The sequence below is a fragment of the Ranitomeya variabilis genome, chromosome 6 (genome assembly GCF_051348905.1).
Source record: "Ranitomeya variabilis isolate aRanVar5 chromosome 6, aRanVar5.hap1, whole genome shotgun sequence".
Lineage (NCBI taxonomy): Eukaryota > Metazoa > Chordata > Amphibia > Anura > Dendrobatidae > Ranitomeya > Ranitomeya variabilis.
The window spans coordinates 119169770-119189537 of NC_135237.1; the positions used below are offsets into that span (position 1 = coordinate 119169770).

General features: G+C 48.4%; 1 protein-coding gene across 1 annotated transcript in view; it reads left to right on the plus strand.

The window, feature by feature from the left end:
• The first annotated feature begins 13072 nt into the window (after window positions 1-13072).
• The window catches only part of CMC1 (C-X9-C motif containing 1), a 64491-nt gene continuing 57795 nt past the window's right edge, over window positions 13073-19768 (plus strand). Inside the window, exon 1 of the mRNA XM_077268951.1 lies at window positions 13073-13208. Within this exon, the coding sequence (XP_077125066.1) occupies window positions 13190-13208 (19 nt within the window). The 5' untranslated portion in view covers window positions 13073-13189. The remainder of the gene's footprint in view (window positions 13209-19768) is intronic.

Sequence of the window (19768 nt, forward strand, 5' to 3'; positions counted from 1 at the left end):
TGATCAGATGTAGGAAGTGAATGAAAGCTCTGAATAAAATATGACCCCAAGACAGTGGGTATGTTGCTGGGGAATGATGGTGTAGCCACACACAGAAATGAAAATATAGGGCATATATAGGACAGTAGAGGGAGGAAACACTAGGAGTTCAGTTTTTGACAAGTTAAGTTTCAGATAGAGGGAGGACATGATGTTAGAGACAGCAGAACGACTATCACTGGTGTTTTGTAATAATGCAGGCAGGAGAAGAGGTGTATAATTGGGTGTGATTGGCATAAAAATGGTACTGGAAACTGAATTTACTGATTGTTTGTCCAATAGGGGCAGTATACAAGTAGAAAAGGAGGGGGCTTAGGACTGATCCTTGAGGAATCCCAACAGTACGGGGAAAAGGAGAGGAAGAGGAGCCAGCAAAAGATACAGTAAAGCAGTGGTCAGAGAGGTAAGAGGAGAACCAGGAGAGAATGGTGTCCTTGAGCCAGAGTGAAGAATAGTGAGGAGGAGCTGGTGATCCACAGTGTTGAATGCTGCAGAGAGATCCAAGAGAATCAGCAGAGAGAAGTGATCATCAGATCTAGCTGTTAGTAGATCATTAGTGACTTTAGTGAGGGCAGTTTCAGTTGAGTGCTAGGCTGTGTGCACACGTTCCGGATTTTTTGCTTTTTTCCGCTATAAAAACACGATAAAACGGTGAAAAAAACGCATCCATTAAGCATCCTATTAATAGAATGCAATCCGCAATTTTTGTGCAGATGTTGCGTTTTTTTCCACGGCAGAATCGCATTCCGGAAAAAAAGGCAACATGTTCATTCTTTGTGCGGAATCGCTGGCTGGGATTCCGCACACATAGGAATGCATTGGTCCGCTTACGTTCTGCATGGGGCTATGCCCACCATGTGGGAAGTAAGCGGATCATGTGCGGTTGGTACCCAGGATGGAAGAGATGAGACTCTCCTCCAGGCCCTGGGAACCATATAATTGTTAAAAAAAAAAAAGAATTAAAATAAAAAATCATGATATTCTCACCTTCCGGCGTCCCTCGCAGCGTTCCCGCTCCTCATGATGCTTCCGCTCCCAATAATGCATTGCGAAAATGACCTGTGATGATGTAGTGGTCTCGCGAGACCACTACATCATCTGAGGTCATTGCCGCAATGCATTATTGGGAACGGAGCATCGCGAGGAGCAGGAAGACTGTCGGAAACACCGGAAGGTGAGAACATCATGATTTTTTCTTTTTTTTATTATTTTTAACGTTCTATCTTTTTACTATTGATGCTGCATAGGCAGCATCAATAGTAAAAAGTTGGTCACACTTGTCAAACACTATGTTTGACAAGTGTGACCAACCTGTCAATCAGTTTTCCAAGCGATGATACAGATCGCTCTGAAAACGCTAGCATTCTGCAAGCTAATTACGTTTGTAAAACGCTAGTGTTTAGCGGGAATACACATGCCAATTCCGCATGCGATATACCCGCGGCAGGAGTTGCAGAATTGCCGCGGAAATTTCCGCGGCCATTCTGCAACGTGTGCACTTAGCCTAAAGAATGGAAAACAGATAGTAGAGGGTCAAGAAGAGAGTTATCTGAGAAATAGTACATCAGATGGGATTGGACCAAGCGTTCCAGGAGTTTAGAGATGAAAGAAACATTAGAGACAAGTCTGTAGTTAGCAGCACAGTTTTGATTGAGGGATTTTTTTTAAGTAAAGGATGTATGCTGGAGGAAAAGATACCAGATGAGAAAAAGATTAAATATTTTAGTCAGCTGAGTGGCGACAGCTGGGGAAATGGACTGGAGAAGATGTGGGGGAATAGGGTCAGTGGTGCAAATGGTAGGGCGAGAAGATGCAAGGAGCCTGATCACTTCTTCTTCCGTGACTGGTTCAATGACAGAAAGTGAGCTAGATGCAATGGGAGAGGGAGGACCGTGCATGGTACTAAGGGATTGGGAGAAAATTTCCTGTTGGTAGACAGGGCCTTCAATCTTGGATTGAGGAGGGAATGAAAAGTGTCAAAGAGACGCTTAGTATCGTTGGATAGTGAGATCCTGAGGGTCTTGAAATAGGTTTGTTTGGAGAGGTGAAGGGCAGAGTTGTATGTTTTAAGCATAAACTTATAATGGATGGAATCTTCAGCTAAATTAGATTTTCTCCACAGACGTTTGGTGCACCTGGAGCACCGCTGGAGAAAACATGTTTGCAGGGTGTGCCAGGGTTGTCGCGATACGATACACTTTATTGATTACGGGGGGGAATTACGGTATTACAGTACATAAAATATTAGGACACAAATCTTGCACAAATATACCAACATTTCATAACAAATAAATGTGGGTAGTACAGATATACAAGTCACTGTTAATTGACATTAGTACACCTGCAGTCAGTTATTGTTGTCTAGCACCCTTGGGAAATTATTATACATCCCCACAGCAGTAGGTACAAACGATTTCCTGAATTTCTCCTTCTTACACCTTAGTAGGATTAGACGGCTGCTGAATGTGCTCTTCTGCTTCAAGAACAGCTCGTATAGTGGGTGTGTATTATTGATCATTATAGCCCTACACTTCTTCTGAATTCTATCCTCCAATACCTCCTCAAAAGAGTCCAGATGGAGGCCAACAACCACGCTTGCCTTCTTGATAAGTTTGTTGAGCTTATTAGCGTCAGATACTTGCACACTACTGCCCCAGCATATGATAGCAAAAAAAATGGCGCTTGCCACAACGGACTGGAAGAACATATCCAGCATTTTACAGTCTTTTCACAGATCTGTGCTGAGTTTTTTATGTGTAGAATGTGCAGCTTCTTTCAGGGCATTCTGCAATGTTTCACTATAATGCTTCAGTGTAGAGTCAGATATGAAAGGCAGGAGGTTGGGGCCAATGATGACTGTCGATTTTTCATAAGTTTCTGGGTATTAATGGCACGTATATTTCTATATGTGTGGTAAGTGGGCGTGTCCTGAGCGGGGTGAGAGTTTTTGACAGAGAATGAAAGAAGGCTGTGGTCAGATAATGGGAGAGGGGAGTTAGTAAAGTCATACACTGAATCGGGAGAAGATCAGGTCCAGTGTGTTTCCATCTTCATGCATAGCAGTGATTGTAAGGCTGCTTTCACACATCAGTTTTTTGCCATCAGTCACAATGCATCGAATGTTGAAAAAAACAAATCTGTCGCAGACTGTGAAAAACTGATGCGACGGATTTGTTTTTTTATGGATCCGATTAGCTGATCCAGTTAACTGGATCTTACAAAATCGGAGCATGCTCCGTTAAAAAAAACGTCATTTGACGGATCCGGCACCATAGAGTTCCATTCTAGCAAACGACGGACGGCGATGGATCTGTCGCTGTCCGTTTTTTCAACGGACACAAAAAACTTTACTATTTCTGTTTTCTCATGCCGTCAGAAAAACAATTTTCGACGGATCTGGCGAAAAACAGATGAAACGTGAGGCCATCCGTCGCAATCCGTTGCTAATACAAGTCTATGAGAAAAAAACGGATCTGGTGGCAACTTTTGCCGGATCCGTTTTTTTTCAAAATTCGCCGGATTGTGACTGACGGCAAAAACCTGATGTGTGAAAGCAGCCTAAGATGTGAAAGACTGAAGGAGGAGGTTAGAGATAAAATGTAAGTGGCAGATGGGGAAAGGGGATTACTCATGGGGATCTTGAATTCTCCATGTTGAGGGTGAGGATGTCACAGGATAGAAAGTGAGGAAGCTAGGTGGCAAAGTGATCCAGGAACTGACAGGAGAACCCTGGGGGTGATATACAACCGCCACTCGCAGGGAGAAGGGCTGGTAGAGTCTGACAATGTGGACCTCAAAAGAAGGGAAGATAAGAGAGGGTACCGAAGGGAAGATAGCCTGAAAAGTACATTTGGCTGATAGGAGTAGGCTAACATATCCACCTTGTCTGCTCTCAGGTCGGGGGTTTGTGAAAAATGTAGGCCACAATGCGAGAGAGAAGCAGCGGCAGTGATTGCTGGATCCAGCTTTCAGTAAGAGCCAGAAGTTTAAGGGAATTTTAAAGGAAAAAGTAATGGATGTAATAGAGTTTGTTACACGCTGAGTGTGAATTCCGAAGGGCACAATTAAAAGATACAGAAGGCATGCAAGGAATATTTTATGAGATAATGCATAATTCTGATGCTGAATGAATTTTAAGGTGAGGATGCCGGAGAGGTTTTCCTCTGATGACTCTTCCATGAAGGCCATATTTGTGTAGATGTCTCTGAACAGTAGAATGATCTACGACAACTCCAGAGTCTGCTAAATCTTACTGAACGTCTTTTGCAGTCAAGCTTGGGCTCTGATTTGCCTCTCTAGCAATCCTATTAACAGCTCTCACTGAAATTTTGCTTTGTCTTCCAGACCTTATCTTGACCTCCACTGCTCCTGTTAACTGCCTTTTTTTAATTACAGTTCAAACTGAGGAAAGGGCAACTTAAAAATGCTTTGCTATCTTCTTATAGCCTTCTACTGCTGTGTGGGCCTCCACCATTTTCATTTTCAGAGCGCTATGCAGCTGTTTAGAAGAATCTGTGGCTGCAGTTTTTTGGCACAAGGTTAGAGGAGGCCGGGTTTTTATAAATCGGGAAATTTGCATCACCAGGCCTTTCCTATTGATGACAGTTGCCTAACAAACAGGAAATCCTTGCATGTGTTGCGGCAATCGAACAGCCGCAAGACATGCAACCACAAGGACTTGCAGATATTTTTCGAGAACGTCGAAGATACTCGATTACCACCAGAGCATGCTTGGATAACACCTTATCTGAGCACGTTTGCTTATCACTAAACATAAGCAAAGGAGGAGAATAGCTACTATATATAAAACAGTAGGTATGAATGTATTGGAATGGGCATGCATAATATAATGCCTATGATTATAGGCATGATTAAGAACTTTGATCGAAACGCATCAGGCGTTTAGGGGCTGCGTCCCCGCATGATTTTTTATTCTTGCCATGAAAATAAGATATTGAAGATTTTAATGAAGAGATGCCTGATGCTGGAATTTTTTTCCTTTCTTTGCTATTGCTATGCATAATATAAAGTGTATATGTGAAGTAAAATAAAATTATGATAAAATAATATAAAAAGTAAGGACACATATATAAAAAGTGCAACTGTAAGTGAACCAGTGCAAAGCAGAAGTCATATTGAAGTTAAAATTCTGGCGTCTTGACTTTTTTTTCGCTACACCGTTTAGCGACCAGGTTAATCCATTATTTTATTGATAGATCGGACAATTCTGAACGCGGGGATACCAAATATGTGTATGATGATTTTTTTTATTGTTTTATTTTGAATGGGGCGAAAGGAGGGTGATTTGAACTTATATTTATTTTTTATTTTTTTATGTTTTTAAAAACATTTTTTCTTTACTTTTTGCATGCTTTAATATTCTCCAAGGGAGACTAGAAGCTGCCATAACCCGATTGCCTCTGCTAAATACAGGCGATGATCAGATTGCCTTTATGTAGCAGAATTACTCACTTGCTATGAGTGCCAACCAACGGGCGGCGCTCATAGAAATCCGGCAGTGACAACCATAGAGGTCTGCAGGAGACCTCTGGTTGTGACCTGCGATCACGTGACTGGGTCACCAATGGGCGGATTTCCAGCGAGATTGCTCGAAGCGCATGTTAAATACCGTTGTCAGAGTTTGACAGCTGCATTGAACAAGTTAATAGCTGCGTATGGATCGCGATTCCACCCGCGGCTGTTCTGGGCACATGTCAGCTGTTCAAATCAGCTGACATGTGCTGGCAAAGATGTAGGCTTCCCGCCGGAGCCCACATCAAAGGGAATCCGACATCGGCGTACATTTACGCCCGATGTTGGAAAGAAGTTAATTATTTTTAATAACTTTTTTAAAACTTTTTTACATTGTCCCACTATGGGACATCATCTTTACACTGATCTGGTACTCTGCAATGCTTCTACACTGCATGGCATCAGAGTACCATGGAAGCCATCAGCGCAACGTGACCACATGGCGTTGTGCTGTTGGGAGCAGTCAGGAAGCTCACTTTCAGTGCGATGCTCCTTGATGCTCCTGACAGCGGAATCAGAGGGGTTAAATGTCTGCGATCGGTTCTAGCACCCATCGTGGGCATTGCTGCATGGTGTCAGCTCTCATATAGAGCCGACACCCGTACCCGATCAGCGTGAGTCCGCGCGATCGAGAAGAAGTATATGTACAGTGGTTTGCTGGAATGCAACTTCCGCAGCACGGTACATATACAGCTCATGTTTGGTAGGGGTTAGAGGAATGATATTAACGATTCCTCTCACACTCAGTAAAGATGGAGCACAGAAGTGAAACATTTTAAAATGTTTCAGTATAGTTTTGAGAAATTATATATCGTTTTCTTTTTGGGCTGCAGTTATTCCATTACTGTGTTCCTTTACTCGAACCTTGTGTTGGCGGGTGGTAAGCCCAACATATATTTTTGGACAGGGACAGTGTAGTATATCACTGCTTTGGTGTCACAAGTGATGTAATAATTGATGTTATACTACTTGGACCCAGAGGAATTGTGAAAAGTGTTTTTGCAATCAATGTTAGGGCAAGCTACACATCGACCACAGGGTAAACATCCTCTGCAAGGTAGGGTCTCATTCAAAAAAAATACGTGGCTCATTTTGATAATGGCTGGGGACTAAAACATCTTGTTGATGTTTTTGTGCAGCAAAAAGAAATGTTCAGTTCTTTAGTGAGATAACGGACTAAAGTGCAGTCAGTCAGTAGGATTGGCCATGCTTTTTTAAAACAGTTCGTCATTTTGTTAGCCTGAAAAAGGTAATTGTTAATGAAAAGTACTTTATTGGAGGGCGATGATCTCTGGGAGGAATACAATAGCTAGGTCCTGTGAGTCCCAGCGCAACCCAGCCTAGCTCCTCCAGGTCTATTCTCCGAAAAGGGGGTAAGGGATTTGGTCACTATGGCCAGAGAAGAGCCCTGCGCTCCCAGAAATAGCAGTATCCACATCTCTTCTCCTCGTAGAGGAGAGGGGTAAGGGGGATCCAGTACTGTCCAAGTAGAGCCTTGTGCTCTCAGATGCTTAGAAAAATTCCGCCCAGAAAGTTGATTCAGTTCACGTACCAGTCTGTCTCGACCCGCTACTTTTGAGGCTTAGGGTCTTGACGCTAAAGTCCCAACCTCAGGACCCTTCTGTTTGGGGGCCACTCCGTTTGAAGGTTGGTTTTTAGACTCAATGTATTTCCACATTCCTTGTCTCAGTCAGCTTCTCAGAATCACGCTATCTCTGCCCCGACCTACCTTCTTTCTTGCTACAGAACACCCACTGCATGCGGCCTTGCTGAGCACTCAGACCAAATGTCTGATCTAGCTGTAAGCTAGGCCCTGTCCCTGCTTCTAGAAGGAAAACAGTCACTGTCCCTTGCACTAGCATTTCCCACTGTGGACTAGTCTCAGATATTAACTCTTTCTTAAACTATCCTGCTGGACAGAACAGTTTCCTCACAGTACAGTGCAGCACATTACAACACATCTCCATCACAATAACGCATGGCATTATACAAATTACATTTTACATTATAACAATAACATTGGTGTCTGCAAGGGGGAACAGGGCAACATGTCCATCTCCTTACAAAAGTACAGTTCAGACCAGCAGCACATTTATCCCATTGCCTCTGCTGTCAGTCTTCAGGAGCGCAAACAGGAAGCCGGAGGCTGAGAGCACTGCGCTCCTGAAGACACAACTTGAGAAAACCCCTATAATGCCAGTTAGTGTACCTTTGTTTGTTATTCTAGAATGTTACCAGACTTAAAGAAACAATTGTAAGCCTTTTTCAGTAGAATTTAAAATTTTGCCTGGGACATCAGTTTTTTTTGTAAATTTGATTAGTTTGCCCCAGGATTTAGGTGTAGTTGGTTATCTCAAACTTGATATTTTTGATTAGGGGTAGGGAGAAAGTACAGAAGCACAGCCATAACATCCCCCTTCGAATGTCATAAACTACAAAGGTGCTCAATTCACTTTTCACAATTAGCACATAAATATATAAATATGGAATCCAGTTACCCAATGCCACATCTGAGTCATTAATATGCCTCACTGGGCAATGCATCTAATGAACACCAGCACAGAGACGCATCTTTAATTCATTTAATAGAGTTGAAAATATAACTGATCACTAAGGAAAAAGTGGAATTTTCATTTAATAGGGTTGTCCAGCTAACAAAAAAAACTGTAGTCATATGTCCTTAGATTAGTAAATTGTGCAACTGTGACACTGAGTCACTTCTCACTGCCAAGCCGTGAGACAGGATAGTCAGGAGTCTGAGGTCAAAAGCCAGGAAGGTACATCATAAACAGAAGGAAGATACAAAGGTCATAGTCAGAATACCTTGAGGATAGCGGATCAGAGCAGAAGGGGATAAACAGAACGAGGTCTAAGGTCAGGCAATGAAAGATCTACAAACATAACGCAAAGCATAGAGAGATAAACACAGTAGCTGAATGTGCACCTGGCAGAGGTCTGGGAGTAACAGTCCAGTTACGTAGCCTGTCAATCACCTGGGAAAATGAACACTTGGAGTCAGACAGCACCTCCCAGTCTCAGACTGGACAGCCGAGCTGTCAATCAACAAACTAATAGCTCAGCACGCCCCTGCACCAGACTGGGAGACTGAGCTGTCAATCAAAGTATTGACAGCTTCAGCATGCCCCTATACCAGATTGGACAGCTGAGAAGTCAGTAACTGCACCCCAAACTCACTGAGGGCTGGAACTGTGGCAGCAACTTACTAACATAAGTAAGTTTCAGAGCTGGGACCGGGGGGTATGTATGCGTTATACATCTTCCCAGTCAAAGCCTGTCTTGTGGGTGTTGCCGCGCTCCATACACTTGTAGAGAGCAAAGCTGTGACCACTGGCCTGGAGTATGTATAACGAATACATACCCTCCGGTCCTGGCTCAGAAACCGGCGAATCCCCACAGCGTACAGTGCGTGCGCTGGGGGGATTCATAAGTCTGCAGTCACACAGAGTGACTGCAGACTTATTGATTTGGACCAGACAACCCTTTTAAGAGTGATGAAAAAGACATTGCAGCTATGATCAATCTGAACAAAAATCTAATTTGTGCCATAAAAAATGCCGATTATCATAACTATGGTGTAAAGGTCACCTGAGCTGAGCCCTCTGCTCACAGTGATTATGATTCTGGACTTCAAATGTTCATTGTAATGTCTGGACATATTCCAAGTTCATCATGTCACACATAGAGACTGAAATGACAGCTCTCTAGGGCAATATGTAAGAGGTACGAACGAGAGGTCTTCACGTGTGGTAGCTAAAACAATAATGTTGTCAAAAAGTGACAAGTTCTACTGCCGAACATTTTTCGCATGACCTACACAATCTGTGCCCATTACAATCTATGTGACTGCATTGAAAAAAAAATCAAAACCTTTTAGGCATTAACTAGTGCCAGGTTTTCTAATGTAAGATGGAGAAGGCTCCTACCCGGGCACAACCGTAGATCAAAAAAAAAAGTTATCTCCGCACCAACCGCAATGAAAGGGCCAAAAGATCACACATGAGGAGCCAGCTAATTGCTACTATCTGCCCAAAAAGGAACCGGGTGGAAGCGCGGTAGCGCGAAACGGCCGTCGTCCAGTTGTAGTTCACGTTTGCCCTCGCTTTTCTGCTATGACTTGTATGTCACAATAAAGGACTGGAATTTTTATGGACGGTGAGTACTCTCCTTCATTTTTCTTCTTTGTTTGGACAACTATAGAAGTGCCGCCCTATATTTATAACACTTACGCGACAAAACGTCTTTAGGTCAAAGGAGGCGCCTGTGACTTTAATACTGGTTTTGAGATATCGGTTTCTGACAGAGATACCAGGGTTATTGGCGATACTGTAGGGGCATCTTAGTCTAACACATGGATACTGTGGCTGGCACGCTGTGATGGGTGAAGCCTCTGCCAGCACTTATGCTTGTGTAGGGACTCGGCGGCTGGCACATTGCTATGGGGCATCTATGGCCAACTGCTATGAGGCTGGGTGTTGCTGGCAGATTATTATTGGGGCACGTGTAGCTAACACATTTATACAGGACATAATCTGGGCACCATGGAGCCAGTTCATCAGTGATTTTGTGCCTTTTTGTGATTTTCTCATTTTTTTTTCCACAGTTAAATACTAGCAGGCGACATTTTAAAAGATCTTTGAACTCTAAAAAGAACAAAACAAGCAAAAAAAAAGCAGTTTTGTCTATAAGCAAAATTGAACAAATTTAATGCATCGTTTTGCTGAATTTGGCGCAAAATTTGTCAGAGCCAAAAGGCAAGACAAAAAATGATGGTTCAAGGCAATAATGAACCTGGGCTTCTGTTGCTGCCATTGTTACAAGCACTGTGACCAGCACACTGGCATATCTGGCTAGCACACTGCTACTTGTGACCAGAACAATGGCATATTAGGCTAGCACACTGGCATATCGAGCTAAGACACTGGTACCTGTGACCAGCACACTGGCATATGTGGCTAGCACACTGCTACTTGTGACCAGCACACTGGCATATCTGGCTAGCACACTGGTACCTGTGACTAGCACACTGGCATATGCGGCTAGCACTCTGCTACCTGTGACCAGCACACTGGTACCTGTGACTAGCACACTGGCATATATGGCTAGCACACTGCTACCTGTGACCAGCACACTGGCATATCTGGCAAGCACACTGGTATCTGTGACCAGCACACTGGCATAGCTGGCTAGCACACTGCTACTTGTGACCAGCACATTGGCATATCTAGCTAGCACACTGGTACCTGTGACCAGCACACTGGCATATATGGCTAGCACACTGCTACTTGTGACCAGCACACTGGCATATCTGGCAAGCACACTGGTACCTGTGACTAGCACACTGGCATATATGGCTAGCACACTGCTACTTGTGACCAGCACACTGGCATATCTGGCAAGCACACTGGTACCTGTGACCAGCACACTGGCATATACAGGTCCTTCTCAAAAAATTAGCATATAGTGTTAAATTTCATTATTTACCATAATGTAATGATTACAATTAAACTTTCATATATTATAGATTCATTATCCACCAACTGAAATTTGTCAGGTCTTTTATTGTTTTAATACTGAAGATTTTGGCCTACAACTCCTGATAACCCAAAAAACCTGTCTCAATAAATTAGCATATTTCACCCGTCCAATCAAATAAAAGTGTTTTTTAATAACAAACAAAAAAACCATCAAATAATAATGTTCAGTTATGCACTCAACACTTGGTCGGGAATCCTTTGGCAGAAATGACTGCTTCAATGCGGCGTGGCATGGAGGCAATCAGCCTGTGACACTGCTGAGATGTTATGGAGGCCCAGGATGCTTCAATAGCGGCCTTAAGCTCATCCAGAGTGTGGGGTCTTGCATCTCTCAACTTTCTCTTCACAATATCCCACAGATTCTCTATGGGGTTCAGGTCAGGAGAGTTGGCAGGCCAATTGAGCACAGTAATACCATGGTCAGTAAACCATTTACCAGTGGTTTTGGCACTGTGAGCAGGTGCCAGGTCGTGCTGAAAAATGAAATCTTCATCTCCATAAAGCATTTCAGCCGATGGAAGCATGAAGTGCTCCAAAATCTCCTGATAGCTAGCTGCATTGACCCTGCCCTTGATGAAACACAGTGGACCAACACCAGCAGCTGACATGGCACCCCACACCATCACTGACTGTGGGTACTTGACACTGGACTTCAGGCATTTTGGCATTTCCTTCTCCCCAGTCTTCCTCCAGACTCTGGCACCTTGATTTCCGAATGACATGCAAAATTTGCTTTCATCAGAAAAAAGTACTTGGGACCACTTAGCAACAGTCCAGTGCTGCTTCTCTGTAGCCCAGGTCAGGCACTTCTGCCGCTGTTTATGGTTCAAAAGTGGCTTTACCTGGGGAATGCGGCACCTGTAGCCCATTTCCTCCACACCAGACTCAGTCCACTGCTTCCTCAGGTTCCCCAAGGTCTGGAATCGGTCCTTCTCCACAATCTTCTTCAGGGTCCGGTCACCTCTTCTCGTTGTACAGCGTTTTCTGCGACATTGTTTCCTTCCAACAGACTTACCATTGAGGTGCCTTGATACAGCACTCTGGGAACAGCCTATTTGTTGAGAAATTTCCTTCTGGGTCTTACCCTCTTGCTTGAGGGTGTCAATGATGGCCTTCTTGACATCTGTCAGGTCGCTAGTCTTACCCATGATGGGGGTTTTGAGTAATGAACCAGGCAGGGAGTTTTTAAAAGCCTCAGGTATCTTTTGCATGTGTTTAGAGTTAATTAGTTGATTCAGAAGATTAGGGTAATAGGTCGTTTAGAGAACCTTTTCTTGATATGCTAATTTATTGAGACAGGTTTTTTGGGTTATCAGGAGTTGTAGGCCAAAATCATCAGTATTAAAACAATAAAAGACCTGACAAATTTCAGTTGGTGGATAATGAATCTATAATATATGAAAGTTTAATTGTAATCATTACATTATGGTAAATAATGAAATTTAACACTATATGCTAATTTTTTGAGAAGGACCTGTATGGCTAGCACACTGGTACCTGTGACCAGCACACTGGCATATGTGGCAAGCACACTGGTACCTGTAACTAGCACACTGGCATATCTGGCAAGCACACTGGTACCTGTGACCAGCACACTGGCATATGTGGCTAGGACACTGTTACTTGTGACCAGCACACTGGCATATCTGGCTAGCACAATGTACTTGTGACCAGCACACTGCTACTTGTTGTATCCAGCACACTGGCATAGCTGGCTAGGACACTGTTACTTGTGACCAGCACACTGGCATATCAGGCTAGCACACTGCTGTTTGTGACCAACACACTGGCATATGTGGCTAGCACAATGTTCTTGTTGTGACCAGCACACTGCCCTGGACCGCCCACTCTGAGCACTACAGTGTTGTGCAGTCACTGTGCTGTGTACACAAAACAACAGCCATCCCCAAAGCTGCATTAGCTAGTCACGTGCTACACTCTCAGCCCCGCCCTTTCTACACTACCCGGAAGTACAGAGCACATCGCGGGGCGGGGCGTTCTCACCCTGGGAAGGTCACATGCCGGCGGCTCTGTAGATTGCGTGCTTGTCTGTCTCGTATGCCATGGACCCTGCCACAGCGGGTAAGCGCTGCCGTCTGCATGCTGCGTGGGCAGAAATCATTACAGCGCCTCCCCGTGTGCCCCACTATTATTACACAGGTTTCCAGGCTGTGCTCCCAGGCTGTACACACATTGCAGTCTGCACGTCCTGTCACAGCCGCCAGTGAGAAGTATTCCGCCTGCTGGAGGCGCTGCGCCTGCTGCTGTCACAGTCATACCGTGTAGTGCAGGTGGGACAGGGAGCCCTGCCGGGAGGACACGGCGCTGCCTGTAAATACCCCAGCAGTGTACCGTGGGATCAGTGTGCAGCTCTCCGTCCTCCTGGCTGACCTCTAGTTACCAGGGCCAAACCCTTACCTGAGATCCATCATGTTTCCACCCGTTAGTGAGATCGCCCTGCCGTTCATGTAGTGCCCCCCACTAGTGAGATCGCCCTGCCGTTCATGTAGTGCCCCCCACTAGTGAGATCGCCCTGCCGTTCATGTAGTGCCCCCCACTAGTGAGATCGCCCTGCCGTTCATGTAGTGTCCCCTCACTAGTGAGATCGCCCTGCCGTTCATGTAGTGCCCCCCAAACTAGTGAGATCGCCCTGCCGTTCATGTAGTGCCCCCCAAACTAGTGAGATCGCCCTGCCGTTCATGTAGTGCCCCCCACTAGTGAGATCGCCCTGCTGTTCATGTAGTGTCCCCCCACTAGCGAGATCGCCCTGACGTTCATGTAGTGTCCCCCCACTAGTGAGATCGCTCTGACGTTCATGTAGTGTCCCCACTAGTGAGATCGCTCTGACGTTCATGTAGTGTCCCCTCACTAGTGAGATCGCCCTGCCGTTCATGTAGTGCCCCCCACTAGTGAGATCGCCCTGCCGTTCATGTAGTGCCCCCCAAACTAGTGAGATCGCCCTGCCGTTCATGTAGTGCCCCCCAAACTAGTGAGATCGCCCTGCCGTTCATGTAGTGCCCCCCAAACTAGTGAGATCGCCCTGCCGTTCATGTAGTGCCCCCCAAACTAGTGAGATCGCCCTGCCGTTCATGTAGTGCCCCCCAAACTAGTGAGATCGCCCTGCCGTTCATGTAGTGCCCCCCACTAGTGAGATCGCCCTGCTGTTCATGTAGTGTCCCCCCACTAGCGAGATCACCCTGACGTTCATGTAGTGTCCCCCCACTAGTGAGATCGCTCTGACGTTCATGTAGTGCCCCCCACTAGCGAGATCGCCCTGCCGTTCATGTAGTGTCCCTCACTAGTGAGATCGCCCTGCCGTTCATGTAGTGGCCCATCACTAGTGAGATCGCCCTGCCGTTCATGTAGTGTCCCTCACTAGTGAGATCGTCCTGCCGTTCATTTACTGCCCCCCCACTAGTGAGATCGCCCTGCCGTTCATGTAGTGTCCCCTCACGAGTGAGATCGCCCTGCTGTTCATTTACTGCCCCCCAAACTAGTGAGATCGCCCTGCTGTTCATGTAGTGCCCCCCACTAGTGAGATCGCCCTGCCGTTCATGTAGTGTCCTCCCACTAGTGAGATCGCCCTGCTGTTCATGTAGTGTCCCCCATTAGTGAGATCGCCCTGCCGTTCATGTAGTGTCCCTCACTAGTGAGATCGTCCTGCCGTTCATTTACTGCCCCCCCACTAGTGAGATCACCCTGCCGTTCATGTAGTGTCCCCTCACGAGTGAGATCGCCCTGCCGTTCATTTACTGCCCCCCAAACTAGTGAGATCGCCCTGCTGTTCATGTAGTGCCCCCCACTAGTGAGATCGCCCTGCTGTTCATGTAGTGCCCCCCCACTAGCGAGATCGCCCTGACGTTCATGTAGTGTCCCCCCACTAGTGAGATCGCTCTGACGTTCATGTAGTGTCCCCACTAGTGAGATCGCTCTGACGTTCATGTAGTGTCCCCTCACTAGTGAGATCGCCCTGCCGTTCATGTAGTGCCCCCCACTAGTGAGATCGCCCTGCCGTTCATGTAGTGCCCCCCAAACTAGTGAGATCGCCCTGCCGTTCATGTAGTGCCCCCCAAACTAGTGAGATCGCCCTGCCGTTCATGTAGTGCCCCCCAAACTAGTGAGATCGCCCTGCCGTTCATGTAGTGCCCCCCAAACTAGTGAGATCGCCCTGCCGTTCATGTAGTGCCCCCCAAACTAGTGAGATCGCCCTGCCGTTCATGTAGTGCCCCCCACTAGTGAGATCGCCCTGCTGTTCATGTAGTGTCCCCCCACTAGCGAGATCGCCCTGACGTTCATGTAGTGTCCCCCCACTAGTGAGATCGCTCTGACGTTCATGTAGTGCCCCCCACTAGCGAGATCGCCCTGCCGTTCATGTAGTGTCCCTCACTAGTGAGATCGCCCTGCCGTTCATGTAGTGGCCCATCACTAGTGAGATCGCCCTGCCGTTCATGTAGTGTCCCTCACTAGTGAGATCGTCCTGCCGTTCATTTACTGCCCCCCCACTAGTGAGATCGCCCTGCCGTTCATGTAGTGTCCCCCCACTAGTGAGATCGCCCTGCCGTTCATGTAGTGTCCTCCCACTAGTGAGATCGCCCTGCTGTTCATGTAGTGTCCCCCATTAGTGAGATCGCCCTGCCGTTCATTTACTGCCCCCCCACTAGTGAGATCACCCTGCCGTTCATGTAGTGTCCCCTCACTAGTGAGATCGCCCTGCTGTTCATTTACTGCCCCCCAAACTAGTGAGATCGCCCTGCTGTTCATGTAGTGCCCCCCACTAGTGAGATCGCCCTGCCGTTCATGTAGTGTCCTCCCACTAGTGAGATCGCCCTGCTGTTCATGTAGTGTCCCCCATTAGTGAGATCGCCCTGCCGTTCATTTACTGCCCCCCCACTAGTGAGATCACCCTGCCGTTCATGTAGTGTCCCCTCACGAGTGAGATCGCCCTGCCGTTCATTTACTGCCCCCCAAACTAGTGAGATCGCCCTGCTGTTCATGTAGTGCCCCCCACTAGTGAGATCGCCCTGCTGTTCATGTAGTGCCCCCCACTAGTGAGATCGCCCTGCCGTTCATGTAGTGCCCCCCACTAGTGAGATCGCCCTGCTGTTCATGTAGTGTCCCCCCACTAGCGAGATCGCCCTGACGTTCATGTAGTGTCCCCCCACTAGTGAGATCGCTCTGACGTTCATGTAGTGCCCCCCACTAGCGAGATCGCCCTGCCGTTCATGTAGTGTCCCTCACTAGTGAGATCGCCCTGCCGTTCATGTAGTGGCCCATCACTAGTGAGATCGCCCTGCCGTTCATGTAGTGCCCCTCACTAGTGAGATCGCCCTGCCGTTCATGTAGTGCCCCCCACTAGCGAGATCGCCCTGACGTTCATGTAGTGTCCCCCCACTAGTGAGATCGCCCTGACGTTCATGTAGTGCCCCCCACTAGCGAGATCGCCCTGCCGTTCATGTAGTGTCCCCTCACGAGTGAGATCGCCCTGCCGTTCATTTACTGCCCCCCAAACTAGTGAGATCGCCCTGCTGTTCATGTAGTGCCCCCCACTAGTGAGATCGGCCTGCCGTTCATGTAGTGTCCTCCCACTAGTGAGATCGCCCTGCTGTTCATGTAGTGTCCCCCATTAGTGAGATCGCCCTGCCGTTCATGTAGTGTCCCCTCACTAGTGAGATCGCCCTGCCGTTCATGTAGTGTCCCTCACTAGGGAGATCGCCCTGCCGTTCATGTAGTGGCCCTCACTAGTGAGATCGCCCTGCCGTTCATTTACTGCCCCCCCACTAGTGAGATCGCCCTGCCGTTCATGTAGTGTCCCCTCACGAGTGAGTTCGCCTTGCCGTTCATGTAGTGCCACCCCACTAGTGAGATCGCCCTGCCGTTCATTTACTGCCCCCCAAACTAGTGAGATCGCCCTGCTGTTCATGTAGTGCCCCCCCACTAGTGAGATCGCCCTGCCGTTCATGTAGTGCCCCCCACTAGTGAGATCGCCCTGCCGTTCATGTAGTGCCCCCCCACTAGTGAGATCGCCCTGCCGTTCATGTAGTGTCCCCTCACAAGTGAGTTCGCCCTGCCGTTCATGTAGTGCCACCCCACTAGTGAGATCGCCCTGCCGTTCATGTAGTGCCACCCCACTAGTGAGATCGCCCTGCCGTTCATGTAGTGTCCCCCCACTAGTGAGATCGCCCTGCCGTTCATGTAGTGCCCCCCACTAGTGAGATCGCCTACCGTTCATGTAGCGTTCCCCCACTAGTGATACCACCCTGCCGTTCATGTATTGTCCTCCCACTAGTGAGATCGCCCTGCTGTTCATGTAGTGTCCCCCCACTAGGGAGATCGCCCTGCCGTTCACGTAGTGCCCCCCACTAGTGAGTTCGCCCTGCCGTTCATGTAGTGTCCTCCCACTAGTGAGATTGCCCTGCCGTTAACGTAGTGTCCCCCCACTAATGACATCGCCCTGCCTCCTATGTAGTGTCCCCCCACTAGTGAGATCGCCCTGCCGTTCATGTAGTGTCCCCCCACTAGTGAGATCGCCCTGCCGTTCATGTACTGCCCCCCCCACTAGTGAGATCGCCCTGCCGTTCATGTAGTTTCCCCCCACTAGTGAGATCGCCCTGCTGTTCATGTAGTGCCCCCCCACTAGTGAGATCGCCCTGCCGTTCATGTATTGTCCTCCCACTAGTAAGATCGCCCTGCTGTTCATGTAGTGTCCCCCCACTAGTGAGATCGCCCTGCCGTTCATGTAGTGCCCCCCACTAGTGAGATCGCCCTGCCGTTCATGTAGTGTCCCCCCACTAGTGAGATCGCCCTGCCATTCATGTACTGCCCCCCCACTAGTGAGATCGCCCTGCCGTTCATGTAGTGTCCCCCCACTAGTGAGATCGCCCTGCCGTTCATGTAGTGCCCCCCCCCCACTAGTGAGATCGCCCTGCTGTTCATGCAGTGTCCCCCCACTAGTGAGATCGCCCTGCCATTCATGTACTGCCCCCCCACTAGTGAGATCGCCCTGCCATTCATGTAGTGTCCCCCCCACTAGTGAGATCGCCCTGCCGTTCATGCACTGCCCCCCCACTAGTGAGATCGCCCTGCAGTTCATGTAGTGTCCCCCCACTAGTGAGATCGCCCTGCCGTTCATGCACTGCCCCCCCACTAGTGAGATCGCCCTGCCGTTCATGTACTGCCCCCCCACTAGTGAGATCGCCCTGCCGTTCATGTAGTGTCCTCCCACTAGTGAGATTGCCCTGCCGTTCACGTAGTGTCCCCCCAATAGTGACATCGCCCTGCCTCCTATGTAGTGTCCCCTCACTAGTGAGATTGCCCTGCCGTTCATGTAGTGTCCTCCCACTAGTGAGATTGCCCTGCCGTTCACGTAGTGTCCCCCCAATAGTAACATCGCCCTGCCTCCTATGTAGTGTCCCCCCACTAGTGAGATCGCCCTGCCGTTCATGCACTGCCCCCCCACTAGTGAGATCGCCCTGCCGTTCATGTACTGCCCCCCCACTAGTGAGATCGCCCTGCCGTTCATGTAGTGTCCTCCCACTAGTGAGATTGCCCTGCCGTTCACGTAGTGTCCCCCCAATAGTGACATCGCCCTGCCTCCTATGTAGTGTCCCCTCACTAGTGAGATCGCCCTGCCGTTCATGTAGTGTCCCCCCACTAGAGAGATCGCCCTGCCTTTCATGTAGTGTCCCCCCACTAGTGAGATCGCCTTGCCGTTCATGTACTGCCCCCCCACTAGTGAGATCGCCCTGCCGTTCATGTAGTGTCCCACCACTAGTGAGATCGCCCTGCTGTTCATGTAGTGCCCCCCCCACTAGTGATATCGCCCTGCTGTTCATGTAGTGCCCCCCCACTAGTGAGATCGCCCTGCCGTTCATGTATTGTCCTCCCACTAGTGAGATCGCCCTGCTGTTCATGTAGTGCCCCCCACTAGTGAGATCGCCCTGCCTTTCATGTAGTGCCCCCCCCCACTAGTGAGATCGCCCTGCCGTTCATGTAGTGTCCCCCCACTAGTGAGATCGCCCTGCCGTTCATATAGTGCCCCCCCACTAGTGAGATCGCCCTGCCTTTCATGTAGTGCCCCCCCACTAGTGAGATCGCCCTGCCTCCTATGTAGTGTCCCCTCACTAGTGAGATCGCCCTGCCATTCATGTAGTGTCCCCCCACTAGTGAGATCGCCCTGCCATTCATGTAGTGTCCCCTCACTAGTGAGTTCGCCCTGCCGTTCATGTAGTGTCCCCCCCACTAGCGAGATCGCCCTGCCGTTCATGTAGTGTCCCCCCACTAGCGAGATCACCCTGCCGTTCATGTAGTGTCCCCCCACTAGCGAGATCGCCCGGCCGTTCATGTAGTGTCCCCCCCACTAGTGAGATCGCCCTGCCGTTCATGTAGTGTCCCCCCACTAGCGAGATCGCCCTGCCGTTCATGTAGTGTCCCCCCACTAGCGAGATCGCCCTGCCGTTCATGTAGTGTCCCCCCACTAGCGAGATCGCCCTGCCGTTCATGTAGTGTCCCCCCACTAGCGAGATCGCCCTGCCGTTCATGTAGTGTCCCCCCACTAGCGAGATCGCCCTGCCGTTCATGTAGTGTCCCCCCACTAGCGAGATCGCCCTGCCGTTCATGTAGTGTCCCCCCACTAGCGAGATCGC